Below are 16,865 nucleotides of genomic sequence, written 5' to 3'. Positions count from 1 at the left end.
GGAGGGGGCCATTTATGTGCTGACAATAGTGCCCTCGTAAAAGAGCAAGGTGTGTGTGCCCTCCTAGGTGCTAGAGGGAGCAAAGGGCAAGCTTGCAGGTGTATGCCTGTGACACAGGCAGGCCTGGGGGGATGGGGTGGAATTCCAAATACAATTTCAATTCCAATTCAATGCTAATCTTAGCTGGTGTACAAACTCTTGCAAAATACATGTTTAGGATGTAAAGGCTCAAGAGGAAAATGGCTTTTTGGAGAATTTATAAGGGAGGGTCTGGAGACCATAACAAGAATCTTTTTTGCTATAAATACTCTCCAAAGAATCTGGGAGCCAGGATTGACGTGAATGCCAAGGGAACAAAAGAAAAGTGGAAGCAACCTAGTGTCTATCAAGGAAGAGTCATTAAGTACATTTCGAACAATGGAATATGACAGGGCTGTAAGCCTCATGTTACCAGCTACCTACCTGATGCAAGGCTTGACACTACATCAGTGCTCAATACTGTTTGTTGAATCAATGAAAATTCTGCAATTTAAAATGATGGGACACATCCATATGTATAACACCCACAATATGCTTTCAAGTGAAATGAAGATTACAGAATAGTATAGTATGATCCCATTTATGGTCAGAGTGAACAAATTTCATATCTCTGCATTTAGATGTCTAAAAAGATATAGACAAAACTATTAATAGTGCTTATCTTGTATGGAATGCTGTTGGTCAGAGCAAGGGTGTTCATGTTCTAATTTCCACATCTTCTTTTTACTTACTTTTTTTTATAATAATGATGTAATGCTTTGTTAATCAACAAAACCAAAAATGATATTTTCATTTTTGAGGGGAGAGGCAAAGGGTTGTTGTTAGATAATATTCTATTCAGATTCTTAACAGAAATATATGTTCTATTGGCAGTTATGTAGTTGCATTTTATTTTTATGAGAAATAAAACTTGGAAAGCCGACCAAGACCAGGCCCCTTGCACGCTGAAATGCAGGCTCTGTAGACAAGGCCCCAGGTATTTCAGGAGCCCTGCTCACCTGTGAAGAACAGGTGGATTTCCTGGGCTTTATCTCGGCATGTGGGAGGCAGAAGGACTTGTTTCTTCTGAGCCTCCTGCTCACCATGTATTCTGTACCAGTTCAGTTGTCATCTCAAACTCTGTCACCTCTCTGCCAGGGGTGTGACCCAGAGTCACAGGTGTGCCACTCACTCTGGAGATGCAGGTCCCTGTGCCCATTATCATTGGGAAGAAGGCCTCCCTGCAAGCAGTGGCTTCGTGACAAACCTCTGGCAGTCCCAGCAAAGCCATTTTATGATCCAATTGAGGTTGTAGGAAATATACTAGGTAGGTGTGGTTTCCTTATAACATTTGTTCTTACCAGAGGCTTTGGCCAAGATAAAATTCAGCTAGAGATGGTTACATAACTTCACTTGTCCCTCTTTAATATTTTAATTTTTCCTTTCAGGACCACTGTGTTTTATGTCTTAATTTGCCCATTATATATAAATATGTCAGTTTATATATATGGCCTCCTTTCACACTTCCACTGAGGGGCAAGTTCCATTGAAGAGAAATTTCTGAAGCAGTGTGATCTTCAGACTTTTGTTTAGTCTCCCCCCACCCCCGACCACCCCCGCCCCCTCAGTGAGAATCAAAGACAAATGACCTAGAAATAAAGTTGCTGGATTTTAGCCACCTGTAAACTCAGATGGTTAAAGGACCTGAGGTCCAAGTCATTGAGTGCTTGCTCCCATCCATCTATAACTCATCATTTCTTCCCTACATTTTAGGAACCTTTTTCTAGGTATGCTTCCATAATTTAGACATTCCATTGGTTAAAAATTAGAAGACAAAGTTGCATGCCCCAAACAGGCCAACATTTTTAACTAGAGGCCCGATGCACAAAACGTGTGCCAGGGGCTCAGCCCTCACAGCCCCGGCTTCATCTGGAAGGTCGTCCAGAAGGATGTCCAGAAGGTCATTTGGCTGTCTGGTCTAATTAGCATATTATGCTTTTATTATTAAAGATTGTCCTGATCTCTTCCTTAAACCACTTTGGGTCCCGTGTTCTTTGTTGTAGCTGAGCTTGGCTCTAGCTGCTCGCATCTTGTAAATTCCATTTTAGGAGGCCTCGGTGCAGATGGCACTGAGACTTTTCCTTTGCAGCTAACCAGGATGTCCAGGATGAGCTGTGGACTTGTCCCTGGAGAATATAACGCTGGGCCCTTAGGAGTTAACTCCGGAGTTGTTCGAACCTGACGAGGAACTGCAGGAATGAAATGCTGCGATCTTTCTCTCCACAGAGACAAAAAAAAAACAAAGAAGGGCGCACACGCATTCCGCAGGCTGCCCGCCAGTCGCCATTTCCTGTCCCTGTGGCATCACTCTTAGGAGCTGCGCTTTTTTCCCTTCTTTTTAAATAGCAAGTTAACTTCATATTTCAGATTCCTGGTCATGGTTCTCTGTTGGTTTGATGTCTTCTCTGCTTGTATGTTTTCCTTTTTCATCTGTGGTCAATATTAACCCCAGATTTATTTTTGGGGAGACGGGATGTGACCCAAAATAGGCTGGGCAGTTCCACATTACCCTTGTCAGAGTGCGTTACTGAGTAACAGAATGCTGATGGCAACAGAATCGATGTGCATTGCACTTGAAGGTGGTACAGATTCAGCAAAAATTAATAGATATGTGTTATATATGCGACATACATGATATGGGATGTACATTAGGCGTCTCAGAATTAACACGTGCACCACTGGGCAGGGATACCCATGCCCTGCCTCACCCACATGCCCTGCTTCTCCTGCCCTTTGCCCATTTCAGCAAGTCTCAACTTCACCCTGATACTTGCTTAGAGCAACACCTTGGTGTTAAATGCTGGACTGCTCTCTTTTTTCACACCCTACCTTATCCAATTCTGTGAACTCAAAGATTTGTCCAATTGTCACCTCCCCTGCCACTACCACCGGCTCCAGCGATCCTCATCTCTTGGCTGGATCGCTGCACTGGCCGTCTAACTGGTCTCCCCACCTCTGCCCTCACCCTTCTCTCGCTTACTCTCAGCACCGCAGCCAGAGCGGGCCTGGTAGAATATAAATCACTCCTGTCACCTCCCTGCTAAAATCACGGAGGGACTCCGTCTGACTCGGAGTGAAAGCCCAAGTCCTCCCGGTCACTCCAGGTCTCACATCCTCTGGCTCTCGTCACGATTCTCATCTCACCTCCTTCACTTTCTCCTGCCCTTCCCTCCCTCGTATCCTGGATCCTTTGCTGTTTTCTCTAATTGGAATAGTTTTTCCCTGGCTATCTCCATGGCTACCACCTTCACTTCCTCTGGTCTTTTTCAAATATCACTTTCTTAGTGGGGCCTTCCCTGGCTTCTTATTTAAAACTAGAGGCCCGATGCATGGAATTCGTGCATGGGTATGGTCCCTAGGCCTGGCCTGCAATCAGAGCCATCTTCCCTGGCTGCCGCCATCCACCCCCGGCTCCCCATTCGCCATCCGGCAATCAGAGCCTGCCACGGGAGGGGGGGAGAGACCAGGAAGTCGGCCATTCTCCCCGCTCACTGGCCCCGCCCCCACTGGAGGTCGCCCTCTGTGTTGGGGGTGACTGGTGGGGTGGGGGCCTTGGTCTGGCACCGCCCGGATCCCCCACCACCCACCCCCGGTTCCATCTGGCGATGGGGGCCTGCTGGCCGGGGGAAGGGACCAAGAGGTGGTCAGTATGCCTCATAGTGACTGGTCAAGTGGTTGTTCTGGTCGTCCCACCTTAGGGTCAATTATCATATTACCCTTATATTACATAGGATTTCAGCAACCATCCACCCACCTTGGTATTCCCCGACCCCCTTCCTTCTTCACTTTTCTCCATGGCACACCTCCATCTAGCATTTCACTTACTTATCCCATTTATTGTATGTCTCCTGCACTGTCTCCATGAGAACAGGGTTTCTGCCTGTTGGTTTCCTGCTGAACCCCCAGTGCCTGGACCCGTGCCTCGCTGCCACCAGACACTCAGCACGCATGTGTGGAATAAATGAGTGCCAGTAAGAAGCTGTCTCCTCTCTCCTCGCTGCTTCTTTCTGACTTTTTTATGGGACTGTTGTCTTAATTTCTGTGTGCTTTGTTCCTGGAGCTCGTCTGGCACAGTAGAAAAAAAAACAGTGGACAGCCACATACAACTCGAACTTACCATTTGGCTCTTTCATTCACAAGCTGTGTGACTTGGGACAAGTCACTTAACCTCTCTGAGTTTTCATTTCTTTGCTTATAAAACATGGAAAGCCTTCCTGCCTCCCACTCAGGATTGCTGGAAAGGTTCGGTAGAATCCTACGTGAAGGGCCGTCAAGGATAAGACGCAGTTTTCATTTTGCATGGTGTCTGGCCTGGCTGAATGCTGGAGCTTTACATATAAGACTGTCTCATTTAATTCTCATATCACATCAGTGAGATATGAAGTCATACTGCTGGATCCATTGTAAAGATGAGAAAACTGAGGTGCACCAAGAAGCTAAGTGAATTACCCAAGAGTCTAGGCAATAATGGAGCCAGGCTTTGGACGCAAGCATTTTTATTCAATGGCCTGAGATTTCCCCCATTATGTTCTCCCTGCACAAAGTAAGTATTCTAATGACTGCAGGGAGTAATGAAAAAGGTTTCACCTGAGGTGCAACTTTTCTCTGAAGACTATTTTTCTCTTGACTGCTAATTAATGTGGCATTTCCCTGATGTGATTTTTCCCCCCTCTTCAACTCAAACAGGCAGAAATTCCTGTCTTTCAAAAGAGAAAGGTATGCCTCTATCTTTCCTCTCCTCCCCCGGGAATGAAACTCTATCACATGTCCCCTGAGGTTTTTGTCGTTCAGACTAACCAACTCCAGATGGTTTTCACGAGTTCAGACGTCGTGGGTTGCAAAGCGTTTGTAGTTATCTACTGAAACACAGTTCTGGACTACATCGCAAACACCCGCTCCCCAAAGAACTCCCCGCACACTCTTCTCCCTTGTCTGTGCAATGGCCTTTCTGTGCTAATGAACTTGTAAATGTGGTTTAATTACTGTTTACCGAAAAATAGCTGCACACAGATCAGTCTCAGTGGGAGACGTAGCCCAAATGTTGAGGCCATTTGTTTCTGGTGCAAAACAGCTAATAAATGAGAAGAGCTTTTTTTAAACATTGGGAAAGGAACTTGTGTTTTGTTTGGTTTTATATATTTGGGGAAGTAGACCATTTCTTAAAGAGAGTGGATTTAAATATTGGAACGGCACTTTCCCCCCGAGGCCAGGCACACGGTGATGTGCACAGAACCGCAGCGTCATAAAAAAGTATAATAATGGTGATTTGATGGAACACCACACCAAAGAGCTATATTCCGAAGAACTCCTCAAAAGGAAAACTCAGAATTGCTTGTAAATTCCGGCAAATGTTTCAGAGCTCTGTAAACCCATGTATTATGTATTACCTCATGTTTCTGAATTCTTGCCTCGGGCAAATTGCCAACTTAGCAACTAAATGACAGTTTGACAATTCTAATAAAAACCAGCCTCTTTATCTTTGCTTGTATTCCTTCAGGAAAAAAAAAAAAGAACATGAGAGGGGAGTGAAAGTGATTGGAAGCTTCAATTTATAAATTCTGTTTGTGCTCCATTGGAGTTGGAGTTGAATTTTATGCATAATAAAATTCAACTCTTGCGTAATAAAACGCTTGCCTGACTGGCGTAGAAGGACCTCCACAAGGAAGCTCCTTCCTGCAGCTCTTGGTCCTGCTAAAAGGAAGGCAGCTCTGTTCTCCCTGCCCCTCTGAGAAGCCGGCCTGGGAGCCAGAGAGGGGCCAGGTCTGCCTCCAGTGCAGATCTCGGAAAAACAACGTCACGAGGGCAATTACTAAGGGTTGCTTGTCATGTCCTGAACTGTGGCTATTATGAAAGAAGTCTGAGCAGTGTGAGATGCAAACGCTGCCCTCCAGGAATTTATTTTATAGGGAGCAACAGACAGGCACACAGACAATTCAATATAACAGACCCCAAGGGTGGGAGGTGGGGTGCAATGGGTGAAGGTGGTCAAAGGGTGTAAGCTTCCAGTTATGAGTTCTGGGATATAATGCATGGTGATTAGTTAACAATACTGCCTCGTGTACTTGAAAGTTGCTAAGAGAGTAGATCTTAAAAGTTTCTATCGTAAGAAAAAAGTTGTAACTATGTGTGGTGGTTGGCATTAACCAAACCTATTGTGAGGATCGTTTCACAGTATATACATATTATTGGGTTATTATGTTGTACTAGAGGCCCGAGGCATGAAATTCGTGCAAGAGTAGGCCTTCCTTCCCCCGACTGCCGGCACCAGCTTCCCTCCGGCACCCGGGACCCGGACTTCCCTCTGGCCACCGGCAGGCACCTGGGACCCCGGCTTCCCTCGCAGCCCTGGCTTCGTCCGGAAGGTGGTCCCAAAGGATGTCCAGTCTAATTAGCATATTACACCTTTATTATTATAGTGCACGAATTTGTGCACCTTGAAAGGAATTGTGGGCTGCGAGGCTGCAGTGGGCACAGGGGCAGGTCTTGGCCCATCCTCTGCGCCCCCGCCTGGCCCCTCCCACCACGGCCCCTGGTCCCCTGTCTGCTGGCAGCCCCGCTCCTGCCGCTGCCACTCCCACGCACTGACCGCACCAGCCCCGCTCACACTGACGGTGCGGAGCGATTCGGGCCAACACCAGCAGTGGGTGCAAGCGGGGCTGGTGCTGTCAGCAGGTGCAAGCAGTGGCTGCTGCCCCGATCACCCCTCAGGAGCAGGGAGAGGTGGAGAAGCCCTGAGGGGCGATCGGGGCCGGCAGCTGCCTCTTGCACCCACTGGCAGTGCTGAGCAGTCAGGGCCAGCGCTGGGTACCGGCAGCAGGTGCAGGCGCCAGCAGCAGGTGCAAGTGCCCAGTGGGACCGTGGTGCATGGGAACAAAGAATTTTCAATAACCACCAGAGGCTCATCCTGATGACAGCGACCGGTGCTCAACCTTGGTCTGGCATCCCCTCTCACCTGCTCCACCATCCCACCGCAGCTAATGCCCACCATGTTCCGCACTCTGCCGCCTGCTGCTGACGCCACCACATTCTGCATGCACCTCCTGGTAGTCAGCGCATGTCATAGTGACTGGTTGTTCGTTTGTTCCGCCGTTCAGTCTATTTGCATATTAGGGTTTTTATATATAGATAGATAGATAGATAGATACCTGAAACTTACACAATTATGTCTCAACTAGAGGCCTGGTGCACAAATTCATGCACGGGTGGGGTCCTTCGGCCTGGCTAGCAATCGGGACCAATCAGGGCCTGTCTCACCCAGTCCCGATTGGGCTGATCAGGGCTGGGAAGTTGGCTGGACAGCCCCAATCGGGGCCAATCAGGGCCTGCTGTCCGAGGGGAGGGACCATGAGAGGTTGGCTTTCTGTGGGAGGATGGCTATGGGAGCGCACTGACCACCAGGGAGCAGCTCCTGCATTGAACATCTGCCCCCTGGTGTCAGTGCGCATCATAGCAACTGGTCGTTCCGTTGACTGGTCGTAAAGGTTGCTTAGGCTTTTATATATAGATAAACCTGGGCAGGAGAAGGGATCCCAAGACCAAGTCTTAACTACCAGATAGCTTTTTGTATTTTGTAGTGTGCTTTTTATTTTAATTTTTCCATTATAGTTTACTTTTAGTATTACTTTGTATTGGTTTCAGGTATACAAGATAGTGGTTAGACAACAATCCTATGTAATAAAAGGGTAATATGCAAATAGACCGAACGGCAGAACAACCAAACAACCAATCAAAGTGTAATATGCTAATGCTATGCTAAGGCTGCTCAACTGCTCGCTGTGACATGCACTGACCAACAGGGGGCAGACAGTCAACTGGTCGACCAGTCACTATGACATGCACTGACCACCAGGGGGCAGACACTCCGACCAGTAGGTTAGCTTGCTGCTGGGGTTTGGCCGATCGGGACTGAGCAAGATGGGCCGGACACGCCCTGGAGCCCTCCCAAGGTCCCTCCCCAGCCCAGTCGTGCACCAGTGGGGTCCCTCAGCCTGGCCTGTGCCCTCTCACAATCCGGGATCCCTTGGGGAATGTCAGAGAGCCGGTTTCATCCTGATCCCGCAGGCCACTCCCCTTGGGGGGGGGGCACCAGACACAGGGCTCATGGATGGTGAGCACTGCTGCAGTAGCGGGAGCCTCTCCCAATTGGGACTGATTGGGCTTGAGCTCGTGGCAGGCAGAGTGGGGCCGGGATGAGTGGGAGCGGCAGGTAGGAGCTGCAGGCGGCGGACTGTGGGTTTCGACCTGATCCCTGCAGGCCACCCAGAGAGACCCCACCTGTGCACAAATTTGTGCACCGGGCCTCTAGTATACTTTATAAAGTGTTCCTCGTTATATTTTCTGTACTAACCTGGCATAATATAGTTATCACAATATTATTGACTATGTTCCCTATGCTACACTTTTCAACCCTGTGATTAATTGGTAACCATGAATCTGTACTTCTTAATCCCTTCACCCTTCTCACCCCGTCCTCCAACCACCCTCCCCTCTGGCAACCATATGTCCACTCTCTGTGTCTATGAGTCTGTTTCTATTTTGTTAATTTATTTTGTTCATTAGATTTCACATATAAGTGAGATCATATGGTATTTCATTCTTTTTTTGGCTGATTAATATTCCATTGTATATATGTACTACTACTTTTTTATCCACTCATCTGTTGATGGGCTCTTGAGTTGCTTCCATATCTTGGCTATTGTAAATGATACTGCAATAAATACAGGGGTACACATACTCTTTTGAATTAGCGTTTTGGATTTTTTGGACATATATATACTCAGCAGTGGAATTGCTGGGTCATAAGGCAGTTCCACTTGTAATTTTTTGAGGAAACTCCATACAGTTTTTCCATAGTGACTGCACCAATCTGCATCCCAACCAACAGTGCACGAGGGTTCCCTTTTCTCCACATCTTCGCCAACATTTGTTTGTTGATTTATTGATGATTGCCATTCTGACAGGTTTGAGGTGATATCTCATTGTGGTTTTAATGTGCATTTCTCTGATGATGAGTGATGTTGAGCATCTTTTCATATGTCTATTGGCCATCTGTATGTCCTCTTTGGAGAAGTGTCTATTCAGGTCCTTTGCCCATTTTTTAATGGGATTGTTTTGTGTTTTCTGGGTGTTGAATAGTATGAGTTTCTTATAAATTTTGGATATTCACTCCTTATCAGATGTATCATTGGTGAATATGTTCACCCATTCATTAGTTGTCTTTCCATTTTATTGATGGTTTCCTTTGCTGTGCAAAAAATTTTTAGTTTGATATAGTCCAATTTGTTTACTTTTTGTGTTGTTTCCCTTGCCTGAAGAGATATATCAGAAAAAAATATTGTATGAGCAATGTCCAAGATTTTACCGCCTATGTTTCTTCTAGGAGTTTTATGGTTTTAAGTCTAACATTTAAGTCTTTATTCCATTTTTAGTTTATTCTTGTATATGGTATAAGAAGGTGGTCTAGTTTCTTTTCTTTTTTTGCATATATCTGACCAAATTTCCCAGCACCATTTATTGAATAGATTGCCTTTACTCCATTGTATGTTCTTGCCTTGTTTGTCAAATATTAATTGACCATATAGGTGTGGGTTTATTTCTGGGCTCTCTTTTCTGTTCCATTGATCTCTATGTTTGCTTTTATGTCAGTACCATGCTGTTTTGATTGCCATGGCCTTGTAGTATAGTTTGATATCAGATAGCATGATACCTCCAACTTTGTTCTTCTTTATCATGCTGTGGCTCTTTGGAGTATTTTGTGGATTATAATCCATATATATTTTTGGATTATTTGTTCTAATTCTGTGAAATATTAACTACCAGATAGCTTTAGCATGTCAAATGGCACTGTGAATACCAGGGCCTCGTTTTTATGTAAGAAAATGCCTTTTCCAATGAGAGTTTTCCATATATCATGTTGTAATTATTTATCTGTCCTTAATTAATTTACCAAATGTTATTTGATGTGGGCCCTATGGAGACTCTGTCTCAAGGGGCAGTCAAGGCAGTGGGAGGGAGACAGGCACAAACAAATAAGCACACACAGCGTAAAATCTCAAAGGAAAGGGAAAATTATTATTAAAATGGAGATATTATCTCTTATGTATTCTATAAGTTTCCAAGCCTTACTTTCAGTTTTCCCCCCAATATAAGAAGAATGCAAAATTTAAATGCAGAGCCTGGTTATGAGAAAGGGTTTACCTTGGCCATGATTAAATCATAAAACTTTGGAAATAGGAACTAAGCTCAGATAATAATTCCTCTAAGAAGGCTTTCCTGATTGCCTGCATTTAGCGTGAGGGTCTTTCACTGCACCACATCCATGCCCCATCTATCGTATTGTCCCCCCACCCTGCCACCACCATCCCTGCACATACTAGGTGTACCAGTTAATAATGCAGATTTTTTTCAATAGATGGAGTTACACATATGTTGATATACAATGAGTGGCCAGATTATTATGATCTCTGAACACATAATAATCTGGCCACTCAGTGTGTGTGTATATATATGTGTGTGTGTGTGTGTGTGTGTGTGTGTGTGTGTGTGTGTGTGTGTGTGTATTAGAGGCCCAGTGCATGAATTCGTGCATGGGTGGGGTCTGGCCAACCTGGCCAGGGGGAGGGGACATGGGCGGTCGGCCAGCCTGCCTGCTGGTCAAACTCCTGGTCGAGGTGACAATTTTCATATTAGCCTTCTATTATATAGGATATACACTGAGTGGCCAGATTATTATGCGTTCAGAGATCATAATAATCTGGCCACTCAGTGTATATGCGATTTGATATGTATGCTATTTTGTTGTATTGACAACAAGCTTCAAAACTTCATATGTAAAATTTTCGAAGGTGTTCACATCATGGATATTTTTACACTTAAAAATTTCATGCCAAAAGAAGAGCATTTGCAGGAAGTTTTAATTCATTACTTTATTTGGAAGAAAAGTGCTGCTGAAAGTTATCATATACTTCGGGAAGCTTATGGTGAACATGCTGCATCTCCAGATACTTGTGAACGCTGGTTTAAATGCTTTAAAAGTGATTATTTCGATGTGAAAGACAAAGAACGTGCAGGTCAACTGAAAAAGTTTAAAGACCAACAATTACAAGTATTAATGGATGAAGATGCGTGTCAAACTCAAAAACAACTTGCAGAAAGATTAAACATTGCTCAGCAAACAATTTCCAATCGTTTACAAGCAATGGGAAAGATTTTAAAGGAAGGAAAATGGGTGCCACATCAACTGAACGAAAGACAAATGGAAAACTGAAAAGTCATCAGTAAAATTTTGTTTCAATGGCATGAAAGAAAGTCTTTTTTTCATCAAATTGTGACTGGTGATGAAAAATGGATTTGAGAATCCCAAACACACAAAATCATGGGTTGATCCAGGTCAACCATCAACATTGACTGTAAGGCCAAATCGCTTTGGAAAGAAGACAATTAAAAGATCTTGCCTGGAAAGTATTAACCCACCCACTGTATTCACCAGACCTTGCTCCTTCAGATTACCACTTGTTCTGATTGATGGCACATGCACTTTCTGAGCAGCACTTCAAAAGGTATGAAGAAGTGGAAAATTGGATCTCTGAATGGTCTGCCTCAAAACAAGAAAAGTTCTAGTAGGACGGTATCCACAAATTACCTGAAAGATGGGGGGACGGTATCCACAAATTACCTGAAAGATGTGTAGCTAGCGATGGACATTACTTTGAATAAAGCACTTTTGATGTTTCTCTTGAAATTATCGTGTTTTCTTTTATTACAAAATTCGCATTTTTAACCATGTGTTAGCCAATCCTCCTTTTTAACCAGTTGATAGCTAATCCGCATTTTTAACTGGTATTGGTTATTAATCTGTTTGGGATGGAGTACACCATAGGCTTCCGAAGTATACGATGACTTTCAGCAGAACTTTTCTTCCAAATAAAGTAATGAATTAAAACTTCCCGCAAATGCTCTTTTTTTGGCATGAAATTCGACATTTTTAAGCGTAAAAATATCTATGATGTTAACACCTTCAGAAAATTTGACATATACAGTTTTTGAAGCTTGTTGTCAATACAACAAAATAGCATACATATCAAATCGCATACATATCAACATATCTGTAACTCCATCTATTGAAAAAAATCCGCATTAGTAACTGGTAATTACTATTAACACAACTGGGTGTCCCTTACAGAGGAGAGGACATGTCTTACTTTTCTTTACATCTACAGTGCCAGGAACATGTCTGGTATATTGTGCTCAATAAAAATTGAATGGTTACTAGTATGTGAATTGGGAAGACAGTAATTACTGTTTTTTTCCCATCTAATAAAAGTTGCCTTTATTCTTCATACCATACTATTTTTAGTTTAAAAATATGTAACTAAAAGGTGTAATATATATATATATATATATATATATATATATATATGTATATATATATATATATTCTTGTTTTTTAAAATGTAAATGCATTAAAACATTTGTTAATAGCATATTCAGATAAGTATGCATTCAAAAAATCTGGAAGGACACCACCCAAATGCCAGCAGTGTTACCTCTAAGTATTTAGATGTGAAATGATGCTGACTTTCTCCTTTATGCACCCCTGAGTTGTTTTGCTATCTCACTGGGGAGGTGTGCTGCTGTTAGGCTAAGAAAATATGAAGTAATATGTATTTTAGAAAGGAAAGTTTGGCCTATCCCATGAGCCACAATCATAAGACATAAAAACAAAAAAACAAAAACATAATGAAGCATGATCTTTTACATCGAAACCCTATGTTGACAGTGACCTGGCTCTGTGAGCTTACTAATAAATAGTTGACCCAGCTTGGTAGCTTTAATGGTATTAGGCAGGTTTCTATTTTCCTTACTCATGTCTGTGTTTATACTATTCAGCAGGTGTGCAAGCAGCACTTCACTTGTAAATGTTCTAGCAATTACATGATCGCTTTTGCTCTCTCGCTTCCTCTCCTTTAATTCTCCCTTCTCATACTTGGACTGAGTGTAAGAACCTATTTTTTTTTAAAAGCCAGCCATGGCCTCTTGCAAATAGATAAAGCAGAACTAAGTAGCCAGTGCGCCTCTCTCCCTCTCTCTCTCTCTCTCTCTCTCTCTCTCTCTCTCTCTCTCTCTCTCTCTCTCTCTCACACACACACACACACACACACACACACATTCTCATTCCTTTCATTATGCATCTCTTGTTTCCAGGTTGGCTCTGTATAAAAGAAATAACAGTGTCTGATCAGTGATATTTTTGCTCTGCATCGTTTGCCTGCTTGTCTTTCTATCGTTTTGTTTGGCTGACTATGGTGTTGGAAAACCTAGACAATGTTATTAGACTAAAATAGAGTTTCTTTCTTTTTCCCAAAGGAACAATCACAGATTATAAAATGTGCCTCTAAAGAGCAAGTCTAAAACTGATGTCTATTCTTTTCTAGCTCCAGCTGAATCCTTGCCGCCAGGATGGGGAAACAGAACAGCAAGCTGCGCCCGGAGGTCATGCAGGACTTGCTGGAGAGCACGGACTTCACGGAGCACGAGATCCAGGAGTGGTACAAAGGCTTCTTGAGAGACTGCCCCAGCGGACATTTGTCGATGGAAGAGTTTAAGAAAATTTACGGGAACTTTTTCCCTTACGGGGATGCTTCCAAGTTTGCAGAGCACGTCTTCCGCACCTTCGATGCCAATGGAGATGGGACAATAGACTTTAGAGAATTCATCATAGCCCTGAGTGTGACATCGAGGGGCAAGCTGGAGCAGAAGCTGAAATGGGCCTTCAGCATGTATGACCTGGATGGAAACGGTTACATCAGCAAGGCAGAAATGCTAGAGATTGTGCAGGTATGTAGCCCACTAAAAGGCGTATTCATATATAATAAAAGTCATGCCCTCACATGACGCCCTCGCGCGACATCACAAGATGGCCACCACAAGATGGCCACGCACACAGCGGAGGCAGGGTCCGGTGGCCGCTTTGCGCAGTGAGGCCTGGGGGTCCAGCGGCTCTGCGCAGCACAGAGGAGGCCAGTCCCGGTGGAGGAGGCAGGTCGTGGCAAGGGAGGGCAGTTGTGGACGATCAGGCCAGCAGTGGAGGGCAGTTGAGGGCAATCAGGCTGGCAGGGGAGGGCAGTTGGGGGCAATCAGGCCCTGGCAGGGGAGGGCAGTTGGGGGCCATCAGGCTGGCAATGGAAGGCAGTTGTGGGTGATCAGGTTGGCAGGGGAGGGCAGTTGGAAGTGATCTAGCTGGCAGTGGAGGGCAGTTGGGGGCGATCAGGCCAGCAGGGGAGTGGTTAGGGGGTGGTCAGGCTGGCAGGCAGAAGCAGTTAGGGGCAATCAGGCAGGCAGGCAGGCGAGTGGTTAGGAGCTAGAGGTTCGGGTTGTGAGAGGGATGTCCGACTGCCGGTTTAGTCCCACAGGGATCGGGACTAAACCAGCAGTCGGACATCCCCCGAGGGGTCCCAGATTGGAGACGGTGCAGGCCGGGTTGAGGGACACCCCCCCACCCCCGTTCATGAATTTCGTGCACCGGGCCTCTAGTGTGTGTGTGTGTGTGTATTCAAAGAGAAGAGCATGAGCTACAAGTTAGAATTGGAAGGTGCACAGTGTGGCTCAGTGCATATTTGGCCTACCCAGTGTTTTTGAGAATGTTGAATCCACATTACTAAACAAGGAGGTTGCATATAAAAATGCAGATTGCTTGGCATCTCTTGAAAACTCAGGAGGTCTGGCAACTCTGGGCCCCCATTCTTACCTGGCATAAGTCACCTGGGGCTTTGCAGTGACTGCCACCCTAGAGGTGGACATGCGGTCTGTAGTTTGTCATGCTCATGGCACCTCCATCCCTTCATTGCAATGGCCTGCCTTTTGAGGTTATATCTCCTACAATGGTCATTTAATGATCAAACTGTGGCCTAGGTTCAAATCTTGTCTCTTTCAGTCACTACCTCCATGACTTTGACCTCGTTCACCTACATGAGCTTTGGTCTCCTCATCTGTAAAATGGAACTGCCCACAGAGCCCACCCATGTTGTGGGGTTATTTTAAGATTACATGTGACTTTCCTGGTTCAGTGCTTAGTACAGTACCAGCCATTGGTAAAGCTCATCATCCCCATCATTCATTTACATCTTTATCAGACTCTTGAGTAAAAGCAGAGATCTCTAGCCTCGGTTCTGTCTGGTCGGAGATACACACGTAGAATGGGGCCTCCATCATTTCAGCAGGAGGCACTCCATTTTCTTTCCCCAAGTCACTCACCCAGAGTAAACTTCCTGTGCAGAACAGAAGGGACCCTGGTGTCGGCCACATTTTCCTCGTGGGAAGGGTGGGAAAGGAACAAAGAAGCTATGGTCATGGCAAGGTCAACGTGATCAGCACTGAGTGGGACCCAGAGACAAACCTAAGGTGACCGGGACACGGAGAGGGTCAGGAGAGCCCCAGCTGCAGGCAATCAGAAGAGCCAGGAGGGCGGTGGCACCAGGGAGGGCTGGCGGTTGCTCACTGTCTTGGCAGGCGAGTGGGCACAACAGGGAAGCATCTGGCCGCAGACAGCAGGTCCAAGAGAGTGGGCATTTGGCATCCTGGAGAGCTGGTCACAGAGGCCAGCACTTGTGCCAGGACATCTGGGTTCAGAGGTAGAGCTGCAGCCCCTGGGATAACGGGGGCGGTTGGAGGAGGCGGCAGAAAGAGTCTGGAAGGAATGGGCGTGGGTGAACAGGAGGAGACAGAAAGGCTCCCGCTGCTGAGGGAGCGGGTGGAGGTGTGGCACTTGCTGTCCAGGAACCAAGAAGACCTGCTCACAGAAATGAAGGGCAGAGCCAGAAAGACTGACTTGTTAGTGAGCCTTGTGGCCGAGGCCTGGGGTCTGCTCCTGCCAGTGGGACGGCAGGTAGAGTGACACAGTGCAGGGATGTGGGAGCAGGAATCCAGGTGATCACCCTGTATTAGGAAACTTGCCAAGATCCGCCACCGGTTCTCCTTTCTGCTTGGGCCACCAGTGGCTCTTCCTTCATCCTGAGCAGTAACTATCTGAATAAATTGTGTTAAATTGATCCCTCAGAGACAGGGATCTTAAACAAAAACAAAGGATTTCTCCCCTGCCCCAAGGATAAATGTATAAAAAATATAATGTCTACTGTAAAAATATGGGCAGTGTAAAAAATATAAGAGAGTATCATTGCTAATAATTTTCTAATATATCCTCCTACTCCTATTTCCATGCATTTAGAAATGTCAATTTCACAATGTACATAAAGTTTTGTATCTTGCCATTTTCACTTAACATAATAACACAAACATTTCTCCTGTTATAAAAACCTTTCATAAAGATATTTTAAAGGGTGCATAAGAAAAATATAATATACTTGACTTTCCCTTATTGTTGGATATTTAGGTTGTTTCCAGTTTTCATTATTACACATAGTATTGCAACTTTTAAAAATAAAGTAACGAATAATTCTTGTGCATGAAACATTTTCTATATTTAGGATTATTCCCTTAGAATAAATTCCCAAAAGTGCAATTACTGGGCCGAAGGGAATGAGCATTTATCTTTTCGGCTTGGATACCCTCTGCCAGATTGTTTTTCCAAATGTTCTCCCAAAGTGAGGGAAGGGTGCCCCATATGGTTTCACTTTTCCCATTTTTCTTGATCTTTGCTAATTGAACAAAAATTAAAATGTAAAAGGTGAGTCATTCTAGTAGCTTCATCTTGTCTCTCCTTTCTATCTGGGAGAGCTGTGTCCTCTGGGATTCCCTGCCTCACGGCAGGGAGAGGGACAAGGACGTTCTCC

General features: G+C 45.0%; 1 protein-coding gene across 4 annotated transcripts in view; it reads left to right on the top strand.

Moving 5' to 3' along the window:
• Positions 1-16,865, top strand: part of NCALD (neurocalcin delta) — a 314,941-nt gene that overhangs the window by 281,955 nt on the left and 16,121 nt on the right. For all 4 annotated transcript variants that reach the window (XM_080647010.1, XM_080647009.1, XM_080647008.1 and 1 more), the window contains one exon: positions 13,512-13,914. In XM_080647010.1, the coding sequence (XP_080503136.1) occupies positions 13,537-13,914 (378 nt within the window). In that variant the 5' untranslated portion in view covers positions 13,512-13,536. The remainder of the gene's footprint in view (positions 1-13,511; positions 13,915-16,865) is intronic.

Source organism: Plecotus auritus, assembly GCF_963455305.1.
Source record: "Plecotus auritus genome assembly, chromosome: 11".
NCBI classification, from domain to species: Eukaryota; Metazoa; Chordata; class Mammalia; order Chiroptera; family Vespertilionidae; genus Plecotus; species Plecotus auritus.
The sequence above is the reverse complement of the archived record's forward strand: the minus strand, read 5'-3'. Positions and strand labels throughout refer to the sequence as shown.